At 38.0% G+C, this 26,706-nt stretch overlaps 2 protein-coding genes across 2 annotated transcripts; one reads left to right on the top strand and one right to left on the bottom strand.

Moving 5' to 3' along the window:
• Nucleotides 1–3,541: 3,541 nt before the first annotated feature.
• On the bottom strand, nt 3,542–4,057 carry LOC128264800 (calcineurin B homologous protein 2-like). Its single transcript, XM_053000475.1, has one exon. The coding sequence runs from the start codon at nt 4,055–4,057 to the stop codon at nt 3,542–3,544; it is 516 nt and encodes a 171-aa protein (XP_052856435.1).
• Nucleotides 4,058–19,269: 15,212 nt separating this feature from the next.
• On the top strand, nt 19,270–20,673 carry LOC128264758 (serpin B5-like). The gene is made up of 4 exons (XM_053000418.1): nt 19,270–19,443; nt 19,504–20,011; nt 20,064–20,491; nt 20,548–20,673. The coding sequence occupies exons 1-4, from the start codon at nt 19,428–19,430 to the stop codon at nt 20,661–20,663; spliced, it is 1,068 nt and encodes a 355-aa protein (XP_052856378.1). The 5' UTR covers nt 19,270–19,427; the 3' UTR covers nt 20,664–20,673.
• Nucleotides 20,674–26,706: the final 6,033 nt, after the last annotated feature.

A 26,706-nucleotide genomic window follows, 5' to 3' on the forward strand; every position in this document is an offset into this window, starting at 1 on the left:
GCTGTCTGTCCCACTCCAATCCCATTGGCTCCGCTCGCCTGCATCCTTTGTCTTTGCAATGGGAGGATTCGGAGTGGGTAGTGGGCACAACTGACAGCCAGTTTCGCGATGCAGTTTCCCTGTACCCCACTCGCCCTGCTTGCCACTTTACCAAGCGCTTTTATTATTATAAAATACGCATGAGTTAGTGTGCATATTTCATGGATTTTGTGTATAAAGGGGATAAAAATGCAATCAGTCGCAAAAACCAGCAAAGTGAAACGGACATAGGATGGTGATGGTGATGGTGCTGGTGCTGGAGAAGTAGTCACCATCTCACACCTTGCGAACACCCAATTCCAAACAATTCGAGCCCCAGCTGACACCCGCAAAATCTCCGCGAAATCCCAGCTGAAATGCCCCTTACAATGCAATTTGTCCGCACACAGAAAGTCCTTGATCCGGGCTAATTTCATAATGGAAATCTATGAGCGAGTGTGAAGTGGCTACGGACAAAAGGGACCTTAAATCATATTTCGGGATTAAATCTTTGATTATTAATTTCAATTACCTTTTCTAGCATAACGCAAGAGAGCACTGAGGCGGCAAAAAAATATAATAAATTTAAAAACATTTCGAAAATATCAAAGTTATTTCGGAAAATCAAGTAATTTATTAACACTGTAACATATTCTGGAATTTAAAGATTTACCCCCATTTGCAGATTTCAAATTTGTCAATTTTTTTGTATACTTTTAAAGTAAAACTATTTAATAATACGTCGATCCAAACAAAATTGAGAACGATAAGAGCATTGAAAGAAATGAATGGACGACTGTCTAGTCTGCCAACTTAAAACTTTAAACACGTTTTTCTCGAAATGGCATCTTTGAATGCGATGATTAAAATAACTTGAGAACTACTGAACAGTTTGTTACTAAGCTTGTTAAACACATAAAAAATGTAGTATTAAGTCGTGCGATTGTTTTTTCGTTAAAAATGTGTTTTTTTATAGCCCAAAATATCAAGTTTTTTAGGGCAAAATCAGGAACAAGGTTAAATTATTATCCATTTTGTCAAAAATGCATATATTTTAAAACTCCTTCGATTATGGACTTGTTTTTAGTGTTATTTAATTGAACCTATAAGCCTTAAACATAATTACACAATAAATTTAATACAGAAATAATTGAAGGGTTTTTAATATATGCACTTTTAAATAACATATTTTTGCCCTGCAACTTAAGTTGATTTCCAAAAATCGCTGGACATGCTTAACGTGTCAGGAACACTAGGAAAATCGTAAGCAATTAATTTACAATCTTTATCATCACAAATACTTGTATTAATGTTGAGGGTGGCCTTTTAACCTCTTATCAGGACGACCAATTCCCCACAGAACTATCCAAATTACAACCAATTTCGAAGAGCATTACAGACAAGACAGGAAAACTTCACTTTTCAGGGTCAACATCCCTTCCGTAAAATTAGCCACGTGTATAATCGAATCCAGAGCCATCGCCTGGCCAATTACTCAATATGATGGATGGCCCACCGAGTGCTTAAGTGAGCTACCCGACCAAAATCCTCGCTGAGCACCCAAAAAAGGGGGCGTTGGCCGGTCCAGGGGGCGGCAGGGTCACACGCACACACATGCCGCACCGTAACAGGTGACCTCAACCAGAGCAAATGAGCAAATGTCGGATTAAACAGAACTTGCCCGTGGAAAGGAGCGAAGAGAATAGCTTCTGGAGGGGCGGGGGTGGGACCAAGACGCTCTACCTACAAGGCACACACTCGGAAAAAAACTGGTTGATTTTAGCGTAGAATATTAGCAAGTGCATATCGAATAAAACATCAAGTCTCGAGCATAGTCCTTTTATCCCAAAAAGTTACAATTTGTGTTGAATACCCTGAAATAACTTATAAGTATTAAATTATTTATTTAAAGTTAAGTTTTTATACCCTTTTCTAAAGTTACTAGGGTCAGTAAATTTAAATTTACATTACTTTGACACTTTTACAGAAAGAAAAAAATTCGAGAAAGATAATTCGGTATCAATAAGTTTCTATTGAAAAACTTTACCAACACACTCAAATCACTTGATTTCTAAGAAAGTTATTCACTTTTTGCATTCGTATTTTGCATATAAAGGGCTGAGTTAAGTGTATATCATAATCTAGATAAATTCTTATAGAAATAGGCTTTAATAAAATAAATATATATCAATAAAATATCATTTATGTATTCTTTCATAAAAGCCTTTTTGGACTAGTCGCATAATTGTCGAGTATGCAAAATAAGAAATGCAAGTGATAGTACATAACAGCCGCATAACAAAATAATTAATAGGCTGGGGGGCAGTAATAAATAAAAATTAAAAAATTAAAATTAAATTGCTTTCATTAATTAAGTTTTTAGAAAAACCTTTTCCTATTTCGGAAGTTGTTGATATAAGCATTTTTTTACCAAACACAAAGTGTTCTTTGGCGAATAATGGTTTTGTATTTGTGAATATGCATTTTTCGGATAAAGAGAGTTCCCTTTGTACTTCTTAAGCTGGGATGATCCGCCTAGTGAAGCCGTTTTATAAACTATGATATATACAAGTATATAAAACTAAACATCTTTATATTATCGTTTTCCGATTTTAATAAAATTAAAAGCTTAATTCTGCAATATTAACCATTACTATATGCAAAAGAAATGAAGAAAAAAATTTACAAATATTTTTATTTTTTAAACTGGTAGGGAATATTTATTTATTTATTTATTTTATTTATTTATTTATTTTTTATTTATTTATTTATTTTTTTTTTAATTTTTTAATTTTTTTATTTTTTTTATTTTTTTATTCGTTAATGGATAAATCTTTACCTGGCTATCAGCTAACTTAACTTTAAAACTAAATATTAATTAAAAAATATTCCCTAAGCAATTGCCTAAGCACATCCTTCTTGGATCCCCAAACCAATCGAATACTTAGTGGCAAAGGGTTACAAAGTCTTAAAGTATATATACATTGCGGATCATTTGCTCTATAACTTTTATTAACTTGCCATCGACAGCAATTGTTCCTGATGACAGTACTGTAAAAATACTTATTTTTAAACGAAACACTATACACACAGTATAGGAATTTTCAAAATACTTTTCAATTCCACCTTATAATTTATTTACCCCATCTTTTTGGCGAGTGTCGCAACCAAGCCAGGGCATATGTACGCCGCCTGGTTAAGGACACAAAAGTCATGACTGGCATGAGAACGAGCTCAAGTGCCATTGAGGAGGAGTGCTCATATTCCCAGACCCGCCTGCTCCACTGCCCCTTTCAAGAGGCGCGGCGCAAGTGCGCGAGTAAATTCAAGAAACAATTTTCAGGAATGACTTAACTTTTGCGTTTATGTGAAAAGTTTCGCAACGTGATGTTATGGGAGCGGCGAAAGGATATGCAATTCACTGTGTGTAAGGGTGTGAAGGTGTGAGGGTGTGTTTAGGTGTGTTTGTTTGTGTGTGTGTTTGTGGGTGGCCTTGGATGTTTGGCCATTTCGGGTATGGGTGTCAGTGGAATCGCAGCGAGAGACTTTGCTCCAGGTCCAGACCTCTGGTGATGTGGCCAAAGTCCTCGGCGTCGAGCTTGTCCTTCTCGGCCAGGATCTGATTGAGGCGGTAGCGCATCGTGCGCAGTTCTCGCCGCGTCGCCGGCAGGCGGACGAGCAGGGCGTGGCACTGGTCCGCACTCAGCAGCCCGTCGCCATCCTCGTCGAAGAGGCGAAGCACGGAGGCCAGCTTCCGGTCCAGCGGCTCGCCGCGCTGGAAGTGGGCCAGGCCGCGCACAAAGTGCCGGAAGCCGAGCGACGGATGCAGCATGGCGTCCACCAGTCGCTCCGCCAGCGGATGCCAGGCCACCGGCGGCACGCGCAGCAGCTCGCTGCGCAGCACCCGATCCTCCGGGTCGCGATCCAAGGCCTGGTAGTGGCCATACAGATAGTCGAGGCGCGCCAGCGAGAAGCCCGTCTCGCCCTGGATGTCGGACAGCTCCTCGGCGCTGAGGTGGTGCGATGCGGCCGAGCCCATGGCTTCCCCGCCTTGCTTCCTCGATGGGATTGTACCAAAAATAAATTTATATCTATATGACGACTGGATGTTCGTGTGCGCATGTGTCCTGCTGGCGTGCGATTTTGTGTGTGACTGTGTGGCGAATCGATCGGTGGAGAAAGGCCAGCTGCGAAAGCCAAAAATGTTTGATCGATCGACTCGGATCATTATGCTATAAGGCCAATTTCGAAGAGTAAATAAATTAAAACAAGAAAGAAAGCAAACTTCGGCAAGCCGAAGTTCATATACCCTTGCAGCTATTGCAAGAATTAAATATTTTTGAAAACATTAAAACTATGATTTACTTGCGTATATGTTTAAAAACATTGAAACTTTGATGATTTGCAGCTCAATTATTAAATAGTTAGTTTATATATTATTATATTTCTATGGGAGCTATATATATAGTCGTCCGATTTTGATGAAATTTAAACCGTTATTCTGAAATATTCAACCTTTATTATATGTCGAAGAACTAAAAAAAAATTAAACAAGAAAGGAAGCAAACTTCGGCAAGCCGATGTTCATATACCCTTGCAGCAATTGCAAAAATTTAATATTCTTGAAAACATTAAAATTATGATTGACTTGCGTGCATGTTTACATTGAAGCTATTTGAAGCTTATTTGATAGTTCCTATGACAGCTATATGATATCGATTTCCGATTTTAATAAAATTTAATGCGTAATTTTGACCTGTCAAATTATTAATTAATCATAAAGAATTTCTAAAAAAAAATTACAAAATAAAATTAAATAAATATTTAACCATTACTATATTTCGAAGAACTTAAAAAAAAATATTAAAAAACACCAAAGTTATAATTTTTTGTATTTATTTTTCCGATTGTTCCTATGGGAGCTATATGCTATAGTCGTCCGATCCGGCTCGATCCGACTTATATACTACCCGCACTAGAAAGAAAACTTTTGGGAAAGTTTCATGCAGATAGCTTTAAAACTGAGAGACTAGTTTGCGTAGAAACGGTTGCAATACAAACAAAAAAATAAAAACGTACAACGACATCATGTAGCAGCCACAGAATTGATAGAAAAATTAATCGAAAAATAAACATAGTTTTAAATATCAAACAAAAACACTTCTTAATGGGGAAAAAAAAGTCGTGACGAACGCACCTTCAGCAAACCAAATTTCTTTTATCAAATTTTGTGACGAAAAATGATTATACATTGGACTGCTTCAGACAGGTACTTTTTGCCTACACAGACATTTTCTAGTGCAGCGTGTCAAATTAGTTTTTCCAAAAAATAGTGGAGCAAACGTTTTTTCTAACGACCTGTCCAGCACATCTGAAATTAATCGAGCATCCTAAAATTTGTATAGAAATTATACCTTTATAATTTCATTTTCCAATTTGTCAATTCATTTTAAGCCAAGTGCATACAAATGAAATACTCCATTAGGAAACTGCGGAGCCAGTCATCGGATTTAGGGCACATATCTTAGCTCCGACGGAATGATAACATATAATTTTGAGTCGGAGCGCGGCGACACCTGACAGCCGCAGCAGCTCCACCCGCGGACCACTTTCCCCTCGCCTGGACAAAGCCTTCACTCATTGTGGCACATGTCAAAATTAATTTCGTAGGCAATATTTTGACGGGCTTTCATGCTAAGCCGAGAGGGTCACTCCCCCTCACCCTCACCCTCCCGCTCCCGCTCCCGCTCCCCCTTCCCCTTCCCCTTCCCCTCACCCTCCTCGCACTGCGTCAACTTCTGCAGACCCTGCCCGACCTCAAAGTCTGAGAATAGGTTGGCATCATGTGAGCAGGTACCACTTTTGATACCCCGCTCTGCAAGGGAGTGCCAGATTCTTTGGGAATAACCCATAAAGTAAATTAAAGATTAAATGAACAGTGATAGAAAATGGAATAGTACAAAAAAATATCTGACTTTTGAAATTGAAATTGTATATTGCGTTTAAATAAAATATAAAATCACAATATAAAGTCCAATGCATTCTAATTTTCATGATTAAATATTAAAAAAAATTTTATTAATGTATTTTGCACATAAGGTTTAACATAGTTTTAGCTTTTTACTATTAATGCTAAATATAGATGAAATTTAAATGTAATTTTCAGATATTAAAATTAAATGAAAAATTTTAAAAGTTGTAATATTTCTATATTTAAGTACCCGCATTAAATGAAAATCAAAGCAAAAAATATTTAAAAGGATACAAAATATTTGGACTCACTTCGTTTTTTCACAAATGAATAAGTATTGTAATAATTGATTAAATAAATCGCTTAATATTATATATATTAATTTATTATTTATCTAGTACTAAAATTCAACGAACACCTTGGTAGTTAAGAATTAGTATGTAATGAAGTACATATTCTGTTAAAATAAGATCGCACTGTAGCTTAAGTTACTATTCAAAACGACATCAATATCCAAGTTTTCTTTACAATAAAAATAAAAAACAATATAGTACAAAAGTTCATCAAAATCAAATAATAATTTGTATCTGCTGATTATGGCGAGCATTAATACGACCTATGACCTTTAAAAAAACAAGGTGTAGTATTCTTTCACAAATTAATAAAATGTTTGTTGAAATGCTGACCATGAATATATGTATGGCTTTTACATTCTTTACCACGAAAACAGTACACCCCTACGTTGTACAAGTACAGGGTATTTGGAAAATAAGTGCCTATGGGGTGTATCTAGATACTTTCCGCCACTAATTGTTACTGACATGCGAAGGTAACTTTTCCCTCACTTTTATTTGCTCCGCTTGGTTTTGCGTTGGGGTTTCGTTACATTTTGTTTAGATTTTGTTGTTTGCTTTTTTTTTTGTGCCAGTCATTGCCCAAATCTGGCAAGAATGGAATTTTTTGCACATAATCTCGGGGATTGGGGAGTGGGTAAGGGCAGGGTACCCGAAACAGGGTACTGACGGCATCACTGCCACAATATGCAAATCTCATTGCGACGCATTAAAGAGACCACAAACTGGGGCTGATGCCCCGATAGCTGGTATTAAAACCATTACTCCGATATCCAATGGTGGCCTTGTGCCCACTCCACAGTCCACTCACAGCAAGACAACAAATTACAAAAATTAAGAGAACATTTTTGTGGATAAAAGGCATTGGGCTGATGTTGGTTGGGGCCAGCAGGTGACAGGTGGCGGGATGGCAGGTGGCACGGCGGGCGACAAAAGTGGCCAGAGTCCACCCCCTGATGGAGGTGTGAACCAGCCGGGAAACGCCCCCACCTCCGCCCCGCCCCTTTTTGTGTGCAAATTAATGAAATTAAATCGTCTTTATTTGATGGTTGTGAGAACCGGAGAAAAGAATTCACTCGTTGTCACCACAGGACGCATGGCAAATATCCTAATGGAAACCAACGCAGACTGCGATAAAAGAGGAGAGTTTCCTTGTGGCTTCTGTAAGGTGTACTAGAACGTTAGCAACATTGTTTAAAAGCCGAAACTGGGGGCGAAACTGGAAAAAAACAACAATAAAATTACACCACAATGGCCGGAGGGAAGCACTCGAAGGAAGTTTAAAATCAAGTATGCAAAAATTGAAGCTTTATATTAGCAATAGTGATACTTGGCCAGTGGAAAGCACAGTCAAGTTAAGTTTTTGATGTCCATAAACAGTAATCCTTTTTTAATGTTTTTGTCTAATATCCACCTTCTTAAAATGTTCTTATGGCTTACTTTAAGGTATAATTACTTCTCACATTTTAAAATTGCGATAAGTTATTATTTTTTTCGATACAATAAGGGCATTCCTACTTGATCCCAGTCGAATTTCGTCCTGGCAGGATGGCTGTATTAAATGGGAACGGAAAACGGGATACGGGGTGGGACTTACGTATTGGGTGAACGCAGATTGCGTTTTCACTTTCATCATTGCATTTAATACGGATGAAATTGTTTGGTGATGGGATCCCGAACGTGATGCGAATACCCAGAATTAATTGCAATCGGAGAAACGGCAAGGAATCAAGCCGATTTCGAGGGAGACAGCAGTCCTTCGCTCATAATACCATTGGATGCTCCACCATTCACAGTCCTTTGTGCCCAGGCCTCTGATTCCCATTCTGGATGATAAGGGCTGCACTGAGGGAAAAGTTTGAAAAAGTAGGGAAAGTACAAGGCCAAATGTTAAACAGGTTATAAACTGTTTAAAAAGATTAATAATTGTTTCAAAATCTGAATGACTTTAATTGTCTCAAATGCTTTTTTCTCTATGAATTTTTTGCCCAATAGGCCCATCCTATTTTCATGTATTTGAAATTATCCTCAGAAGCTACGTAGGAATTTTATTATATCGTTTATATATATGTCGGCTTTGTTATTATTATTCGGTTTTTATATGAGATTTTCTATCATCATCATTAGTTCATTTTGTATTTTTTAAAAATGTTTTGTGTTATTAGTAAAATTTAAAATTGTTGAAATTCCATAGAGTCTTAATTTAATAGATACAAGATGAGTATCACCCACATAGATATTGAAAAAGCACAGACAGAAACAAGTGTTGTTTGTAACTACTTATAATATACACACCTTTAGCTCTACTTTCCATACATCTATAGTTTTTAAATCAAGTCAATTAACGAGCACCATTACTTAACTAACCACTTTTTTTGCCATTAAAATTTTTATAAAAAATAATTATAGCCATTGTTTTGTTCCACAAGTAATTAAATCACTAGCATTATTTTTTTTTTTAAGTAATGACGTGTTTTTGCATTAGCAATTTTGTTTATAAAAAAAAATGCAATGTTTTTCTATTAGCATTACTTTTTTAAAATCACGGGAAACCCCCCATAGTTTGTATTATTATGGTCATTAACAAGAAGGGATTATACATTAAATGCACAAAGGAAACTAACAAGGGCGTTATTTACCTCAGTGTTTCGACTCAATGGCGTTGGTAAATGCTGCCAGTGGCTTTCTTTTGTCGCTTGCCATACAAAAGCAGCGGGGCAAAGGAAACCACAACAACACAACACCTTTGCCCGACTGCCCACTGAACACCACCCACCGCCCACCGCCCCCCGTCCATATACCTCCATTTCCATTTCCATTGCCATTTCCGGCACCCGTGTGGAAATCGCCCGCTGATCTTTGGAAAAGGTGCCCAGCGGCCGGCACGAAATCCTCCTCCACATCCACCACTTCCCACCCACCCCGATTCGTCCTTGTACACCCAGCGGGTCCAATGGACAAAAGAAATTAGCAGCTAGAATCAACAGACAAACGACAATTAACGGATGGGAATGAGCATAAGGGTGAAAAACTCAGGGCACGGGGTGGATTGAGTGGAAATGAATAAGTAAGTGGGTGGGTGTTTTGGTATTTTGGTGTTTTCGTGTTTGGGTGATTCGGTCTTTAGGTGTTTGGGTGGGTCGCATCGCCAATTGTTTGGAACAAGCGAAAAATAGAAAAGAGGAACAAATGCGGCCAAAAGTGGAGAAAAGATGGAGGTGTGACCACCACCTGGCGATTTGGTATTTAGGGCTTGCCCCTTTGGCTCTGCCAATGCCTTTGGTCCATTGTGGCCGCTGTTTCTGAAAGGAGAAAACAGAGGGGGCGAGATATAGGTGTATATGGTGCTGCTCAATTCTATATGTCCGACCAGGCTGCCTTATTGTTCTTTTTCGTGTCTGTTTTCTGGACCAACTGCGGGCACTTTAACCTTTAAACTTGTCGGTACGATTCAGAAGTATTCAGTTTCCAGGCATTTTGTTGAATTCGGTTTGTCCAATTAAAGCGGAACCTTGAGTTAAAGGCTGCGTCAATTAACAATTTTTTTTTTCAAAACCTCAAACAAATTTATGCATCCTCTACAAAATCCTTATGACGGATTTTATAAATTTTCATTCAATTCTTCGCGTAAATCTTTGAATATTCTTTTCTTTTTTATCAAATTTTGGTCATTAACAAAAATATTTTCAATCCATATTTGTATAAATAATTATAACAATTGTATGTAAAGTTTGTAGATTACAAATCATTTTAAATACGACATGAAATTTCGAATATTAAAAGTTATTCACTGTTAATAAAAAGAGACAAATATTTTGTACGCAATTTAAAGATTTTTTGCATTAATTTTCATGCATTATGATTTTTAGTTATTTTTAATATGAAAATAATATAACTTCTTTAAATTTTCCATTTGACTATTTACGAAATAGATTTTAATATCTGAAAATTTAATATAAATTTAAGCCAAATAATTTAATATAATATTCATAGCAAATTTAAAGTGGCGAAAGCACGCAATTATTATTATTCAGTAACAAGAAACTTGAGTTGACAAATCCAAATCCCTTATTTGATGTTAGTGGTCATCAATTGGAGCAAAATTAAATATTTTTGTTTAAGTGGATTAGAGGGCCGAATAAAAATTAATGCTTCATACTTTTGGGTCTTATGAATGCAAAACAGCGGGGGCGAAATGAAAAAACTTAAGGGCTTTTGTGCGGGGGAAAACTTAAAGAGCCACGACCCATGCGGCGTATGAGGAATGAGTGAAATTACTCATACCTCCCGTGGTCTCGCATCTGAGCAACTGGGTGACAGTTGATTTGCCTGTCGGCAGTCGCAGTTCTGGGATGGGGAATGAGCGGGTAAGGGGGTGAGCGGGTGAGGGAGGGCACGGCAGGCGGCACTGCAGGCACTGCAATTACGACGACTAGAGATTTTTCTAAGAAAACCGCACAAGGAGCGTCGGCAACTGTGGCGCCAGCATTCCAAACTAAATTACAAACAAAAATGTTGCAACGAAAACGAAAAGGAAAACGCAGACGGGACCCAAAATCGGAAACCGCAACAGCCAACAAAAATTTTTTCTACGAAAAAACAAAGCACCACGAAGGGCAAGAAGTGAAAAAAATATCAAATTGAAAATGAAATGCCGGGGGTGTCGGTGGGCTGAAGAGGTTCAAGAGCCTTGGCGGCCAAGCGACTGACGCCGTCATTCAGTGCTTCAGTCTTTCGTTCGCCAAGGACTGAACATCCATTCCACTGGATATCCACCGCCCACCCCAATTCCACCGCCCCACGCGGCCTTGCCCTGCCTTGCTTATGCAATTTGGTATGTGTTTCCCAAGAAACCTTTGTTGCATTATTGCCGCAATTTGCAGAAGTGGTGACGTGAGAGCCATCAGAGTGCTGCGTCCACGAATATTGCCCTGCCCTGCCCTGGATCGTCCTTCGTCCTTCATCCTTCAGCCCTAGGACCTCCAACCGCCTACTTTCCGCGCTGGCCCTTCAGCCAGACAGCGAACAAATAACAACTAAGTTGGCAATTTGAAGTCGCGCAAAGGAATCGAGAATAGTTCGTACTTCGCTGAAACGAACTTTATATACCTTGAACTTTATATACCCTTGAATTTGTAAAAAAATGTGTTCAAAAATGTAGTCAATATATTTGTTTGTTACATACTGCATATAATCAAACTCGGAGGATCAAATTGAAGTATATTGTGGATATATTTTTACAGCACTCTCTTAAACTAAAATAAGTTTCATCTGCACTGATAAAACAAATTCTATAGAAAAAATAAATACCTGACTATTGAATTTTAAATGCTATATTTAATATTTATATTAAATATAAAGTCATAATATTAAACATAATATAATGTTAAAATATTTCGATTAGTGTAAAAAATATTAGATTTTAAATACTTTCTATTTGTTTAAATGCATATTATTTATTTTGATATGGTTTTAATTTAAATTTAATTTTCAGATAACAAAATCAGTTCAAAAAATGTTAAAATAAAAAACTTTAGTATTTTCATATTTAAAATAACTTCAAACAGCAATGAACAAAAATCAAAGCGAACACACATTTCAAATCAGTACGAAATATTTGGATTTTCTACGTTTTTTTACCAATGTACACAGATTTGTACGTTAGTTTGATTCAGAAGCATAAGCAAAATTATTAGAGCATTATATTATATAAATTTATAAATTGGAGTGTGTGCAACAAGTTTTAAGTATCGGCTAACACATGTGTTTTTTATTCTCTATTAATTTAAAGCAAATCTTTTTAAGGTAGGAATTTTTTGTTGTCTTTTTTAAAGTAAGTATTTTTAGATAGTTGTGCCATGTATTTCAAGTATTTCAAGTAAATCGAAGTCAAATTGACAAAGTTACAGCACTTAAAGAGCTTTCTATGTATGTATGAAAAACTTAAATTAAATTTTTTTTTCATTTTCGTTTTTTTTTTCTAGCTGCCACTACCCTTTGAAAAAATCACAAAACAAGCCTTTTTTTAACCTTTTTCTAGGCCTAAAGATGCCATCATATAGCCATACGTATGGTCCGTCGGAGTTAGCGAGTACATTGGGTAACAGCAGTATTTATATAATAATAAAATGTTATAATATATGTATATTAACCAAAACTAAACTGCAATAGAAAATCATGTAAATCAACACAGGTAGATGCACAAAAAATAAAAGAATATATTAGAATAGATTGACCAATAAACTTTAGTCATAATTGCAAGGGTATCTTAACTTCACTCTGGGCAAATTGGTTTCTTTCACCCTGAATTTCAGAGTCAAATAACTAGCCCAATGAAGAAGGGTATTCCCAGGCAAACCAGCAACAAAAATTGGGAATTTGGAGCTCAGGGCAGCTTATCTTTGAGGTGGTTAACGTTTGGCCAGAGATTACGCCCAAGGATGGGATGGCAATATTGGGATGGATACAAAGTTTCCCGGCTGAGTGGCCAAGGCAGCACAAAAGGACATCGATCATAACACCTGAACGCAGTTCATAAATAACCAACCCTTGGTCCGCTTTTGATCCACACAAGAGTCAAATGAACGATTTTGGGGAATCCACCACCTCAATAAAAACTGCAAAGTGCCAATTACAAAAATAACAAGTTAGCCCAAAAACTTATTTTGGCTTCCTGACTTCTGCCCAGTGTTTGTTTGCCCCGATGCATTATTAAGTTTATACCAAGAATTTCGCAGCACTGCATGAGTGTGTTGATGCGTTCTTACGATGGCCATTTAATGAAACGGGGAAATACGTGTGGGCATAAACACCATTTCATGTATTCGCTTAAACACGAAAGTTGACTATGATTTTAGACCGAATGCGTGAAATGGCGAGGCGCAACCAACTTAACTCGTTACAAATAAGATGGCAACGCCAGACGTAAAAATAAAAAATTGAAATTAAATTCTTCTCGCCCTTTAAAGGTCATTCATTTTGTTGTCTTCGTCTTCACTTGGCTTTTTTGTTAATTAGTTTTCCTGCTCGCCCTGGGGATGGTAAAGTACTAATAATCAGCTTAAATAATAATACTAGCAGAGCTGCCAGACATGTAAATTAAGCTGGGACTTAATTTTTACACGTCTGGTATCTCTGCTAATATATTATTTTATGCATTAGCAGGGGCTAATTTGATTTCATGAATTTAAGAATTCATGAATTTCCTAGCATAAACGTAGTATGCGTGTGTGATTGTGGCATTTAGCTGGCAAGGACATTTTCATGGTTTTTCAGTCCCGTTTCGACTGCAACTTTTTCGTAGCATACTTTTGCCGGCGCATTGATTGGCTCCGGGCATTTGTTGGTCTGGCAGCAGGAGTCAACTAGCAGCTAACTTGATCCATCTGCAGGCCTGCAGCCAAAGTACCGGATGGCAGGAGGGCAGTATGGGTTGGTCAACTAAATTGACTGCAGCTGGGGCCACAACTCGAAGAACTTTTGCAGTCGCACCCCAAAACAATGCCATGCAGTGCCAACTTGTATTGTGGGAAAGAAGGGATCAGGATTAGGAGCAGGGCGGGCAGACGTACGGACGGGGACCATGACCAACGAAAATAATATGAAATAAATTCCAATGGAGCCCGAAGAATGAGAAGTTGAGTGGGGCTTGGCCAAGATGAGTGGTTAGGCCTTAAGAGCGGACGAGCGTACTGCAAAAGGGCCGGCGTACAACAAATCCGTACAAATTGAATAAGAACTCAATCTTGGCTACTGTGCGAACAACTTTCCTTTGGCGGAGAGCAGGACGAAGGGTTCCGGGACCATGAGGAATGATAAAAAAAAAAACCAAAACACAAACACACACCCAAGATGCGGAAAAACAAAAGGCACAAGAGCAGTAGCGCAGAAGCGCAAAGATCATGGTAGGCAGTTGCCAGACTGAAAGATACTTTTCAACTTAATTAAAACTGACTGAAAAATAATGCAGAAAGTTATTTAACATACAATATTCATTACAAGAACTAATTGGCTAATATAATTGATTGATTACATTGATTGCTCTGATAACAAAATGGAAAAGTAAAAATATATAGGCTATTGAAATCTAAATTTTATAACTAATATTTAATTATAATAATTAGTTCAAGGCATATTAATTTGCATGATTTAATATTTAAGATCTAAAATGTTTCCCAATATATATAAAAGTCGGATATGGTTTATTTTCAGATCAGTTCAATCAATTGCAAAATTAGTCAAATGAACAAAAAAAAACATTTCCATACTTTGAATAATTCAAAACCGCATTGAATGAAAGTCAAAGCGAAAAATATTTAAATTTATACAAAATGAATTTACTTAATATTGATTTGCATAATTTGTCCGATCAATCAGTGAATTAAAAAACTAAGTGCTTAACTCCAGGCACACAGGATCAAGTAATATTAACTCAAAATAGTAGTTAAAATACAAAATCCGAACATTTAAATGCTTGTATTTAAAAAAATGATGACTCAATAATTTTTAAATTATTTTTAATTTTATGAAACAATAGAAATCAAGCCGTTTGTCACAACCGCAAATGGGACATGCCACTAAAGTTTCTCGAGTGATGGGTGCAAAAAGGAATTGAATTGAATTGAAATTCCTGGGCAATTGTTTGTGTATCATTATGGTCATCATCAGTGCCCACGACATTGGTCTTTGGACTTTGGGCTCTGTGCTTGTGCCTGATGTTATTATTATGGCTATCGATGCCACATGCCCGATGGATGGGCCTTAAAGCCGGTCCAGCTTTGTACCGCGAGCACGTAGCCATAATCTAACTCAAGATCGGGCGGCTTTAAGGACGCGAAATGGATGCTCAGGTGGGATGGGGATGGGGAATGGGATGGGGGCTACCCATCGATTGATTTAGCTTTTTGGGTGTTCGGCGTTTGGCACTCGGCTGTGTCGGCTTTGTCGGCCTGTCGACGCACGCGGCACTATTAATTATCATGTTAAAATGTAATTAATTAAAGATGTCGTCAACGTGCGTTTGCACATAACTTTCAATGAAAAGTTAATAAATTACATAGTGCCGAAAACGAAATTACAAACGCCATCAACGAGCCACGACAGCAGCAGCGGCGTAAGCAGCAACAAAAACAAATGCAAAAACAATAGCAAATACAAATACAAATACAACAATGATAACAAATCAAACGAAAATGTTTAACCTGCCCGCTGACATCCATTGACGGCAGTATCTGTGTGTGTCCGCTGGAGGTGGATGTGAATGTAGATGTGAATGTAAATGTAAATGTAGATGTGGATGTGGACAAAAACCACAGCAAAACAAATTAATAAATGCATAATAAATATGCGTAATAATAATGACTAAAGAAAAATCAGAAACAATAAATATTATTTGAGTAGTGTCGCCCCGTTTTCCTCGCAAAACCGAAACCCCACAAACCGAAGCCACACTGCGGAATTAAAGGGCCGCAAGGGGAATGGGGCCTGACATGTCATAAACGTTTATAAACGTTCATGTGCGTAAATAAAATCGTAACAATATTAAAACTGATGCGTCGCGCTATATTAAATAGATGTCTGCAGGGCAGCCCCGCGGGTTGGAAAGCGCGAAAATGCGAAAATGGAAAGTGGAAAGTGGAGGGCATAACGCGCTTTAAAATAATTTATCGCGTACAATATTCACACACATGCTCAATACGTGAGCGAGTCCTCAAGTGCGTGACGCTCTCATTCGCTTCCAAATGCCAGTTTTTGGTGCCCTGGCCCACCGGGCGTATGGGTGATCTTTGGCCTGACTGCCGCCTTCCGTTCCAAACTCAAGAACACATTTGTAAGCAAGTCAGGCAATCGCTTGCCCAATTAAGTGCGATGAAGCACCGGCAGAACAACACAATACCACACAACACAACACAACACAACACAAAACAAAAACACAACCCCTGAGCGGGCACACACATAAATGTTATCACAATGGCTAATTCGACAAAGTCAAAACACTCAGATTCGTGCTGTTGGCGCGACGCCTAAAAGACTGAAAGCCTGAATGCCTGAATGCCCGAAATTCACAAAAACAGCCTGGACCCGCCTCCCTTCTTTGCAGCTCAATTAAAAGAGACTGCCACACACTCCCCCGGAAGCAAATAAAAAGCTCCTTTAACTCGCGCACATCCACTTTGATTTAAAATCGTCCTTAAAGTAAGGCTGCTCAAGTGGTGGAACATAATCAGTTTCATGTCGGCCAGATAATTATTATTTTATACATTGACAAAAGAATATGTTGGCGATCAAAAGTCATTAACAGTGTTCGCGATTAAAAAATCAATTTAATATTGTGAAAATTAGCGTTCTTCAACAAATCGAGATAGCGAATTCTTCAGAACAAGTGAAACCACATTTTTCACTTCCCTTAATGAATTCATCAAAAAAAATAAGACCATGAATTCTTTAGTTTTAGAAATCAACATTTAACACTCCATTTGTGTTTGTTGAAATTAACAAAAGCCACAAGACTATAAATTAACATTATTTAATAATTTATAATAAGTTATTTAATGATATTAAAGTCTAATCAGTAGCTCAAATAGTTTTTTTTGACACTCACACACACAGGAAATGTTTTTTACTCGTGTGCTAATAACACAAGTGAGCTGTGTGTGTCAAAATCGTTTCGTTTATTTTTGATGCACCTGGCAATAATTTGAATCGACACTGTAAATTAATTTTTTTTACGAAGCCTGGAATTAAAATCAAATTGTCATTCATTTATTTTGCCTGAATGGCTTAAGAGGAGCGGTATCAACATATTAAACGCAACACCTGAGAACATCATCTTGCCCGCGCATTTTGCCTGTTTCCGTTTTTTTCTGTTTTTATTTTACTGCTTGGGGATGCACCCGTCGAGAAATCACAATGCAGCTCAGTAAAATTCGAACTGCAATCTGCGGACCCTTTCCAGACACTTTAAACATTTCTGGTTTCGAAAGTATTAGTATTTTTTTAGCCTTTTAAAATATAAATATTAAATGAATAAAATTACTAAATTTGTGAAATCAACTAAAAGTTCAAGTTCAAAGCTCGAGTTTCTTGACTTTCCATAGCTCCACTTAAAATTACATGTTCATATTTATTTGGTTGTAAATAAAACTGGGCTGAAAATGTCCGAAAAATAAAGTATTACATTTGAAATATTGCATGATAACCCTTGTTGGGTAGGTTTTGCTCTCACAGTTGTTAACCAAGATGCTTGGTTTATTCTATTATACGTTGAGCAAACAATCAAAAGCTAGATCAAATTCTTTTTCCGTGCAGGAGCTAAAGGAGAAATGACATTTTGAAGGGAGTGAAAGGAAGAGGCGCACATACTCTATACTGCGAGGCGTCGCCGTTTATCAAATGCTTTGGAATGTTGTGCGATGTTTTCACGAGCCCTGCGGTTGGGCTCTGCATTTATCCCTGTCCCCTTTCCCCGCCCACTTTCACCCCATCCCCCATTCCAGCCCACCCCTCGCTTTTGCGGCGGAGGAAAAAAGCGCAAATCAGCCACAATTGCCGCTGACAGACGCAAGCATCCTGCTTTGGCTTTTGTGTACGTCTTGTCACAGGACGAATGGCACTTTGTGGCTGCCTTCAACCCTTCCAAGTCCTCCTGTTTCACGTGTGTGTGTGTGTGCGCTTGGCTTTGACATTATTTGTGCTGCAAGCTGACAGATTTTCGTTACGGCAGCATTAAATTGAATTTTGACATTTCTTTGCATGCACGCCGAAATAGGCGGTAACCGCTTAGCACCTTCGAAAATCCCACCAGCGGTGCAGTGTGGGTTGGAAAACTTTTGGGGGGACAGCCAAAAATACCTCAGCATTAGAGAGCTCACAAAAGAATGACGGTCTGCTGAGAAATAACCTCAACAAGTCGCTAAAGTCAATTGTAAGCAATCATTCAGACTAAAATGAAATAAAAACAAGAAAGGATTCAAACTTCGGCAAGCCGAAGTTCATATACCCTTTCAGCTATTGAAAACATTAAATATTCTTGAAATCATTAAAATTATCATTTACTTGCGTATGTGTCTAAAAACATTGAAGCTATGATGATTTGCAGATCAATTATTCGATAGTTTCTATGGCAGTTATACGATATCATTTTCCGATTTTAATAAAATTCTGAACTGTTTTGTTTTAATTTTGATTAAATTTAAACGTAATTCTGAAATATTTAACCATGACTAAATGTCGAAGAACTAAAAAAAAATTTAAAAAAACAGACTTATAATTTTTTTTTATTTATTTTTTCGATTGTTCCTATGGGAGCTATATGCTATAGTCGTCCGATCCGGCTCGTTCCGACTTATATACAACCTGCAATAGAAATACAACTTTTGGGATGCAGATAGCTTTAAAACTGAGAGACTAGTTTGCGTACAAACGGACGGACAGACGGACATGGGTAGATCGACTCTCCTAAAGATACTGATCAGGAATATATACACTTTATAGGGTCGGAAATGTCTCCTTCAATGCGTTGCAAACTTTTAACTGAAATTATAATATCCTCTCCAAGGGTATCAAAATACAAAGGAAAATGTCTACATTTCAGTATTTAACATGGGTGTAGAGGGGATTGTTTTTTGTAGTTTATGTTATTAACAACCATTTTGACTACCATTTCGTAATTTATAGTTTTTTTTTATTTTGTTCCTTCTCACAATTTATAAATAAACGACCTTTTCACATTCATAATTGATGCTTTGCTTTTCTTACAAACAAAATTCTATAAATTACAAAATTAAACTTAAAGTTTCGAAAAAAGATGTCATACATATTGTTGCCACAGGAAAACATTTCTGTGATCTGGGGAATTGACCATTTTGCAAATTTAAATGTAGCCTTAACAATTAAATAGTTGTTTTTTTTCATTCCGTGTAGCCGTGTAGCTGTGAGGCGTGGCTCTGTTGCGCTTCTGATGATAAGTTTTGCGACGTTCAGTTTCGAAGCGCAACTGATAGCGAGCTGGTCGGCCAGCGGAAGAATAATATATTAGTAGTTCAAGTTCAATTCACTCTTGAGCAAGTAGCCAAAGAAAAGAACAAATGGCGAGCAAAGTCGGTGGGTAGATGGGAAACCACCGCATCAATAAATAGTTCTTACTAATATGGTTTCTTCCAGCGATCCTTCTTTTGGCACTGGGACATCTTGAGGTTGCCCAAAGCCTTGCGAAGCCGGAGCCCGGAGAATGTCTGGCGCCCACCTACATGACCCGCTTCAGCGCCAAGCTCTTCCAAGTTATGATGAAGTTGGAAGATCAGGACGGCAACGTTTCCCTCTCACCCTTCGCCGTGCACGCCATGCTGGCACTGATCTACAGGGCATCGGAGGGTGAAACACTCAGCGAAGTGCAGCGGGTCGGCGAGTTCAACCAGCACCCTGTTTTCGTGGCCCTGGACTTCGAGCGACTGATCAAGTTCAAGGAGCATCTCCAGAGTGCCAAGTTAAATTCTTACTCCAGAGTATTCTACAACCAGAAGCTGGGTAAAGTAAATTCCCGCTACGACGAGTTCTCCAAATTCTATTTTGACATCGACACAAAGCCTGTGCACATGGATGGCGGCGAGGACACGGCAAGATGGTTACCCTTCTGGATACAGAGCTCCGGCATTAGCTCCCACATGCAGGCGATACTCACGAACAATATGATATTCGAGGGTTTCCGAATTCCACCTCGCCAGCGGTGAAACTAAAAATTTTGCAATAATGCACAACCACGAAGTCTATGGGCTGGCCGATCTGCCCGAACTGGACGCCACCGCCTTGGAACTGCCCTTCAATGACAGTGCCACCAGCATGCTGATCCTGCTGCCCAATCAGCTCGGCGGACTGGCCAGCCTCGAGCAGCAGTTGGCCCAGCCTGAGTTCGATCTCAACCGGATCGCCAACCGCCTGCACCGCCAGTCGGTCACAGTGAGCCTGCCCAAGTTCAGTGCCGATTCCGATATTGACATGACCGATGCATTGAAGATGCTGGGACTCCGGCAGATGTTCACGGACAGCTCTAAGGTGACCAAATTGCTCGATCGGCCGGTGCGCGTGGACAAGATCCTACAAAGCTCATCCATTTTCGTGACGGAGCAGGGAACGTTATATTTGCATTTTTTAGGTAAGATTTCAGCTACTTTTTGGGCCTAAAAACAACTACAAGGCTATTAATTCTAGCTAATAAGCGGTCACTGCCTGCCAATTCCAAGGAGTTCGTCGCTAATCGGCCATTCGTCTTTGCCATCCGCACTCCCAACTCAGTGCTGGTGATGGGTCATATCAACAGTCCTTGAAGATATAAATAAGGATCCAAAATCGTGCAAAATGATGACCTAAAATGACTACACATATTGGTAATCAAATTCTTAAAAATGAACTTGTTTGGTTAGCAACATCCAAATATTCGAGTTTATTGTTTTATTTTCTGGGATTTTCGTTTAAGATTTTTCGTCGAAAATTGGCATAAGAAAGCTAATCACGACTTTCTTATCGAGGGACTCGGGCAACACGTTCATCGGGGGCTATCGCCAGAGTTTGTACTTATTTGAAATTTTGTTGTATTTTAATATTTGCTCATATGTATTTTTGTTATGCCGCTGCAGGGGGTATCATAAAATTGGTCGGTATTTAGCAACGCAATGAAATTCACCTTTCCGACCCTAAATATTCTTGATCAGCACGACAAGACGAGTTGATATAGCCATATCCGTCCGTCCGTCTGTTTCTATAATGTTTGCGAGTCCAGTTTAAGAGCTAGAGATTTGAAACTTTCGCAATTGTGTTTTTTTCATGTATACGCAGATCATGTTGAACAAGAAAGGATTCAAACTTCGGCAAGCCGAAGTTCATATACCCTTTCAGCTATTGAAAACATTAAATATTCTTGAAATCATTAAAATTATCATTTACTTGCGTATGTGTCTAAAAACATTGAAGCTATGATGATTTGCAGATCAATTATTCGATAGTTTCTATGGCAGCCATACGATATCGTTTTCCGATTTTAATATTACTGTCAAGTTATTAGTAAGTCAAAAAGAATTAAAAAAAAAAAAAATTTTAAATTAGAGGTAATTTAAACCGTAATTCTAAAATATTTAACCATTACTAAATGTCGAAAAACTAAAAAAAAAAAATTTAAAAAACAGCAAAGTTATAATTTTTTTTAATTTTTTTTCCGATTGTTCCTATGGGAGCTATATGCTATAGTCGTCCGATCTGGCTCGTTCCGACTTATATAATACCTGCAATAGAAAGACAACTTTTGGGAAAGTTTCACACAGATAGCTTAAAACTGAGAGACTAGTTTGCGTAGAAACGGACGGACAGACGGACGGACAGACTGACAGACGGACGGACGGACAGTGATGCTGATCAAGAATATATATACTTTATAGGGTCGGAAATGTCTCTATCACTGCGCTGCAAACGTCTGACTGAAACTATAATACATTCTGCAAGGGTGTAAAAACTATAACTTTTTGTAAAAACCGAACCATATCTCATATCAACAGGAAAATATAGATACTTTTTATGATTTCAAACATTTTTTTTTATAAAAACCGAATGACTATATAACAAAAAGTTTAACCTATTTAAACACTAAAATCTATTATATGGCAAACCCATTGAAGGAGTTAACATTTCAAATAAAATTTAAATTAATGTGTCGTACAGAAATTGAAACGTATTGATTATAGTCCCGTATGCAGATGTCCAAGGAGAAAGTCATTCCGGGATCCCATCAAGTCGTCCTGTTGCTGGACTGTTGCGTGGCCTCACCTCAAAAATTAATTTCTCACGTTTCACGTACAATTTGTATGGCCGGAAGCGTTTTCAATCCGTTTCGGCGTTGAGGGCGTCCACCGTCCAGCGTCCTGCTCCCGAAAAACAGCTCGCTAATGAAGGTTTCATATTGCTGCCGGATTTGGTCCTGGCTGTTGTGGCACGGCAATGAAGTAGCACACGAATCGCCGCACGTAGCAGCAGCTCAACTGGACTGCAGTCCAGACTCCGGAATCCCGACTCCGGACTCCCGACTCCGGGCTTCAGACTCCGGAACACTTGCACGGACACGCCAGGGGCAACGACAGCATAAGTTCTTTGGGGTCCATCAATGGGCTGTTTCGGAACCTTCTTCTCAGCAGCAACACTAGTTGCGTTCTGTGTGCTCTCACCTCATGCACATTTTCAAAATATTTTAAATCATGTTATTACAAGCTTTGATTGACTGAAAGGTTTTCCGTTAAATATATTAAATTAAAGCAGGGATTGAAGCCAACAAATTGAAAGAATGCATTTAAAATAGAAATTTCTCAGTGGTAATTGTGTTGTATGTGCATCATTACACATTAATATCCGTTTTCAAACATTTTCGCAATGCGTTTCTTTTTCCTTTCCCAAATTTGTTTGTGCTGTTACAAATTGTTAAGAAAATCTTAAAAAGCATAACATTAAGAAAAAATTTGTACTCCTTCCTTAAACATGATAACTAAATCAAGCTAATGAAAAGTGTTTTAAGTGTTTTATTTTCTAATACTAATTCTATTTGAATTGATTCTTAAGCTGGTTCCCAATTTACCTACTGAAATGATTTGAAACAAATTTTCATTATTTATTAAGTCAGAAATAAATATTAATTTATGTATTACTTATATATGACAAACATTTCCTTTCCCAATTTCGATTGTTCTGCTACAATTGGTTAAGATATTTATTTTCATGTCTTCAAAATCAAGCTTAAGAAAATAATTGTGCTCCTTTCTTAAAACAAGACAAAAGTCGAAATGAAATCAAGTTAATAAAGAGGGCTAGGACACTTTGTAATTTTCTTCTTAAATATATTCTATAGTACTAATTGTATTGATTCATACGCTTTCCTTTATGCCTATCTTATATGTATTAAATTTTCATAAATTTGTCATAAAAAGCTTTATAAAATCGGCATTGTACAGAAAGTGATATACTTTTGGTTGGTGGTTATGTAGGTAATGTAGGAAAGGTTCAGTTAAGTAATGGATCAAAAAGGCCGCCTCCACCGAAGGAATCGTGCAGTTTCTAATCGACTCGACTCGAACTCGACTCGAACTCGAACCCTTCGGAGTGGGGGGCTCCCAGGCCCCCGAGCCCCCTTTTTTCGTCCGCCCCTGACACACGCACACATTCGCTTCGCATTTGGAGCGTGTAAAGTGATTTTGTGCTGGTGCTGTTGTTTTTCCGATGCTGGTCCTGCTGCCCATCCGTTTGCTTTGGATTCGGTCGGTTATTATTAGCCTCCACTGGGCTTCGTGTTCTTGGGGATTCCCCAACTTACCGGAACTTACCCAACTGTTCCTCTCCTCACCTCTCCTCTCCATTCAATGCCATTCCATTCCGTTGGCGTGTGTGTTTGCCCAAATTGCACAGGATTATGGGTCTTAATTTTATGATTGCTTCTTTAATCAGCCTCCGTAACTGCACGCCAATTACGTCCTGCTCCGTGCTAATTGTTTCTGTTTCAGCTGCTATTTCTGTTGCCGATTCTGCTTCCATTTTAGTTCTTCCGGCCACCTTTTCCACCGCCCGCCGCCCACCGCCCTCCACCGAGCAGTGCCTGGTAATCGATGTGTGTTATTTGCGATTAGTCGAGCACCAAATGAGGTGGACGCGGCGGACGAACGAAGACCACACGTCACGTATTCCGCCTTCAATCGAAGCCAGAGACTTTTCCTTCACGGATTTGTGTTACTTTTGGTGGTAAGTGGGTAAAAACTTAAATCTATGCGGTCCCCGGTGAGTTATATTGTATATTGTAAAGTCTTAAGTGATAATCATAATTAAATAAATAAATAATACATTTGTAATTTACCTATGTACGATATGTGTGTATTTGTTTGAATTTTGGTCGAAAGTTTGTAACGCAGTGAAGAAGACTTTTGCCACCCCCATGAAGTATATATGTATGTTCTTGATCAGTATCAATTTATACCGATTGCTATGTTTTAGACATAGCATTCATCATTTTATATATGTTCGCAGCTCAAGTTGGAAGTAATACCTTTGCAGAGGATATTATAATTTGATCGAAAAAATAAATAAAACAAAATTATAACTTCGCTGTTTTTCAATTATTTTTAATACTCTTCAAGATAAAGTATTGGTTTGATATTCATTATAAAAAAAATAATTAAAATTAATTTCTTTTCTTTTTAGTTTTATTAATATCGGACGGACATATAGCTCCAATAGAAACAGTTGAAAAAAAAAAACCTTCTCTGTTTTTCCATTGATTTACATATACTTCGATATAAAGTAATGGTTTATTATTTCAGAATTACGGTTTTAATTTTATTAATGATATAATATAGCTGCCAAAAATTAATTAATAAATCAATAATCATCATAGCTTTACGGCCCTATAGGCATAAATATGGAAACATAGTTGTTTTCAAGATAATTGAATTTTTGCAATATCTGCAAGGGTACAATAATGCTTCCATTCTTGTAATTAATTCATTTTGCCAATGTCGTGGGCAATCGTTGTCGGTGGCAGTGCTGCGGTTTCTTACAACTTGCAGAACTTGGATTTCACCGAACCCATGTTGATTAGCCACAACAAACTACAAGCAAGTGGTTAGTGCATACAACCAATGCGCCAGCTACCTTGCTTATTCAATACACAGTGGAGTGATATCAATCAAAATGGGGCTTTTGCAATATTCAGTCAGCTGTAAGCAAGATCTCAGCTAGCTAGACTTTCCAAATTTCTTGAAGGCTTATGAATACAGTGCTTATTTAATTTCAGAATTAATTTGGGCTGAACGACCATTTGTCGTTTTACACGAAAATATTGTCAAAACCATTAAGATATAGTAAGATTAGTATCTACACCGCACCAAATACCACTTAAATAAATCAAGTTTTTGTTCTACCTGTTATATTTTAGTGTATGATGTACGTTTAATGGCCACTGTGTTCCTTCAAGATGACAAATCTGGGTGCTGCCCTTTCCCTGAAGTTCCACCGCGATTTCGGCGAACAACAAGGCAATAAAATGTTTTACATTCGTCCAGGCCGCAATAATTTTGCCAAGGATTGGGGAATCTGCAGGGCGACACCAGCACAAACACATGTCGCCAGGCAAAACTACTCCGCAAAGTGAAACTGGTACTGCAAGCCCTTAACCGGACCCTCAAATAATACTCGGCCCGGGAAGCCAAGTGAGGGCGGAAGAAAGAAGCCCAAATGGGCCACGGTTAATCTGATTATCCTTGTGGGCACAGGATGCGATGCATGCGAGTGATGCACAGAAACAGAAACCACGACAAACTCATGTCTGACCAATAGAGGCTGGTTGATTACCAAATTTAATTAATTAATTCGAGAATCATTAACTACTCTAAAATTATTTGAAATGGAATAAAATTGCAGTTCTAGGCAAGGAAATATCCGCTAATATCGAAATATACTTTTAGTGGATCCATGCTATCCCTTAGATTAAGTCTCTTAAATAAATTACCAAAATTGATTTTTTAAATAATAAACAAAAAATAAAATGCTTATGAATTTGATTTTAAACATCCCGGATTCTCCTCTCAACGAAGAACAAATAAAAATTCATTACTTTAATAGAGATGCAATAACTTAACCAGTTGCATTAACGAACTAAATTTGTATGGTAGATTTGAATACTACTCAATATAATATGATTTAGTATTTGTTAGAAACATTTTTTTTTCTTTTAGGACTTTTTTTTAAATTTACTTCGTTTTTTTACCAGTGTACCCATTTGTTTTGAAAACGTTAAAACATGTTTAAATGTGTGTGTATTTATTACATAAACTTTTACTTAAAATTCTTGGAAAACTTGACAGTTCACGTTTATAAAAATTAAAAAACCATAACATAATAATAATTTATTTGCTGTGTGCCCGACGCAGTAATACATGTCCGACTTTGAGGTCCTGTGCCGAACGTAACCTCAACTAATTATAACTTTGATGCAGTTGATCCACAACCTTTGAAGCCCCTGCGCGTGTATTTCGCGTTTTCATTTTCGTCGTCGGCTTTAGAGCGACGGCTTCCAAGGACAACGCCGCAGTCAAAGGACCTCAAAGGGGGCGGGGCGGAGGCGCAGGCGGATGTGGGAGTGGCAGGACCAAGGGAAGCTGGACCACTGCCTCATCAGATGACCTGGCAACTCGAGAGCCGAGCGCTTTTAGGCGATTTCCTGGCAAAATCATGTGCAGCCAAAGGCTTCGAGAGTCATTAAGTTTATTAAGTGGGCGAGCAGATAACCCAAATGAGTGCATACCCAATGAAAGCCAACGCAATTTGCACTCATAACGCTCCTCAGTC

Source organism: Drosophila gunungcola, unplaced genomic scaffold (assembly GCF_025200985.1).
Source record: "Drosophila gunungcola strain Sukarami unplaced genomic scaffold, Dgunungcola_SK_2 000078F, whole genome shotgun sequence".
In the NCBI taxonomy this organism is placed as follows: Eukaryota; Metazoa; Arthropoda; class Insecta; order Diptera; family Drosophilidae; genus Drosophila; species Drosophila gunungcola.

Excerpts from the sequence above, each read along its gene's own strand:
- LOC128264758 (XM_053000418.1), top strand. Across the intron at positions 20,012-20,063 it reads ATTAGCTCCCACATGCAGGC|CGGTGAAACTAAAAATTTTG; the intron begins GATACTCACGAA and ends CCACCTCGCCAG. Across the intron at positions 20,492-20,547 it reads GTTATATTTGCATTTTTTAG|CTAATAAGCGGTCACTGCCT; the intron begins GTAAGATTTCAG and ends TATTAATTCTAG.
- LOC128264800 (XM_053000475.1), bottom strand. The coding sequence starts at position 4,057 with ATGGGCTCGGCCGCATCGCACCACCTCAGCGCCGAGGAGCTGTCCGAC.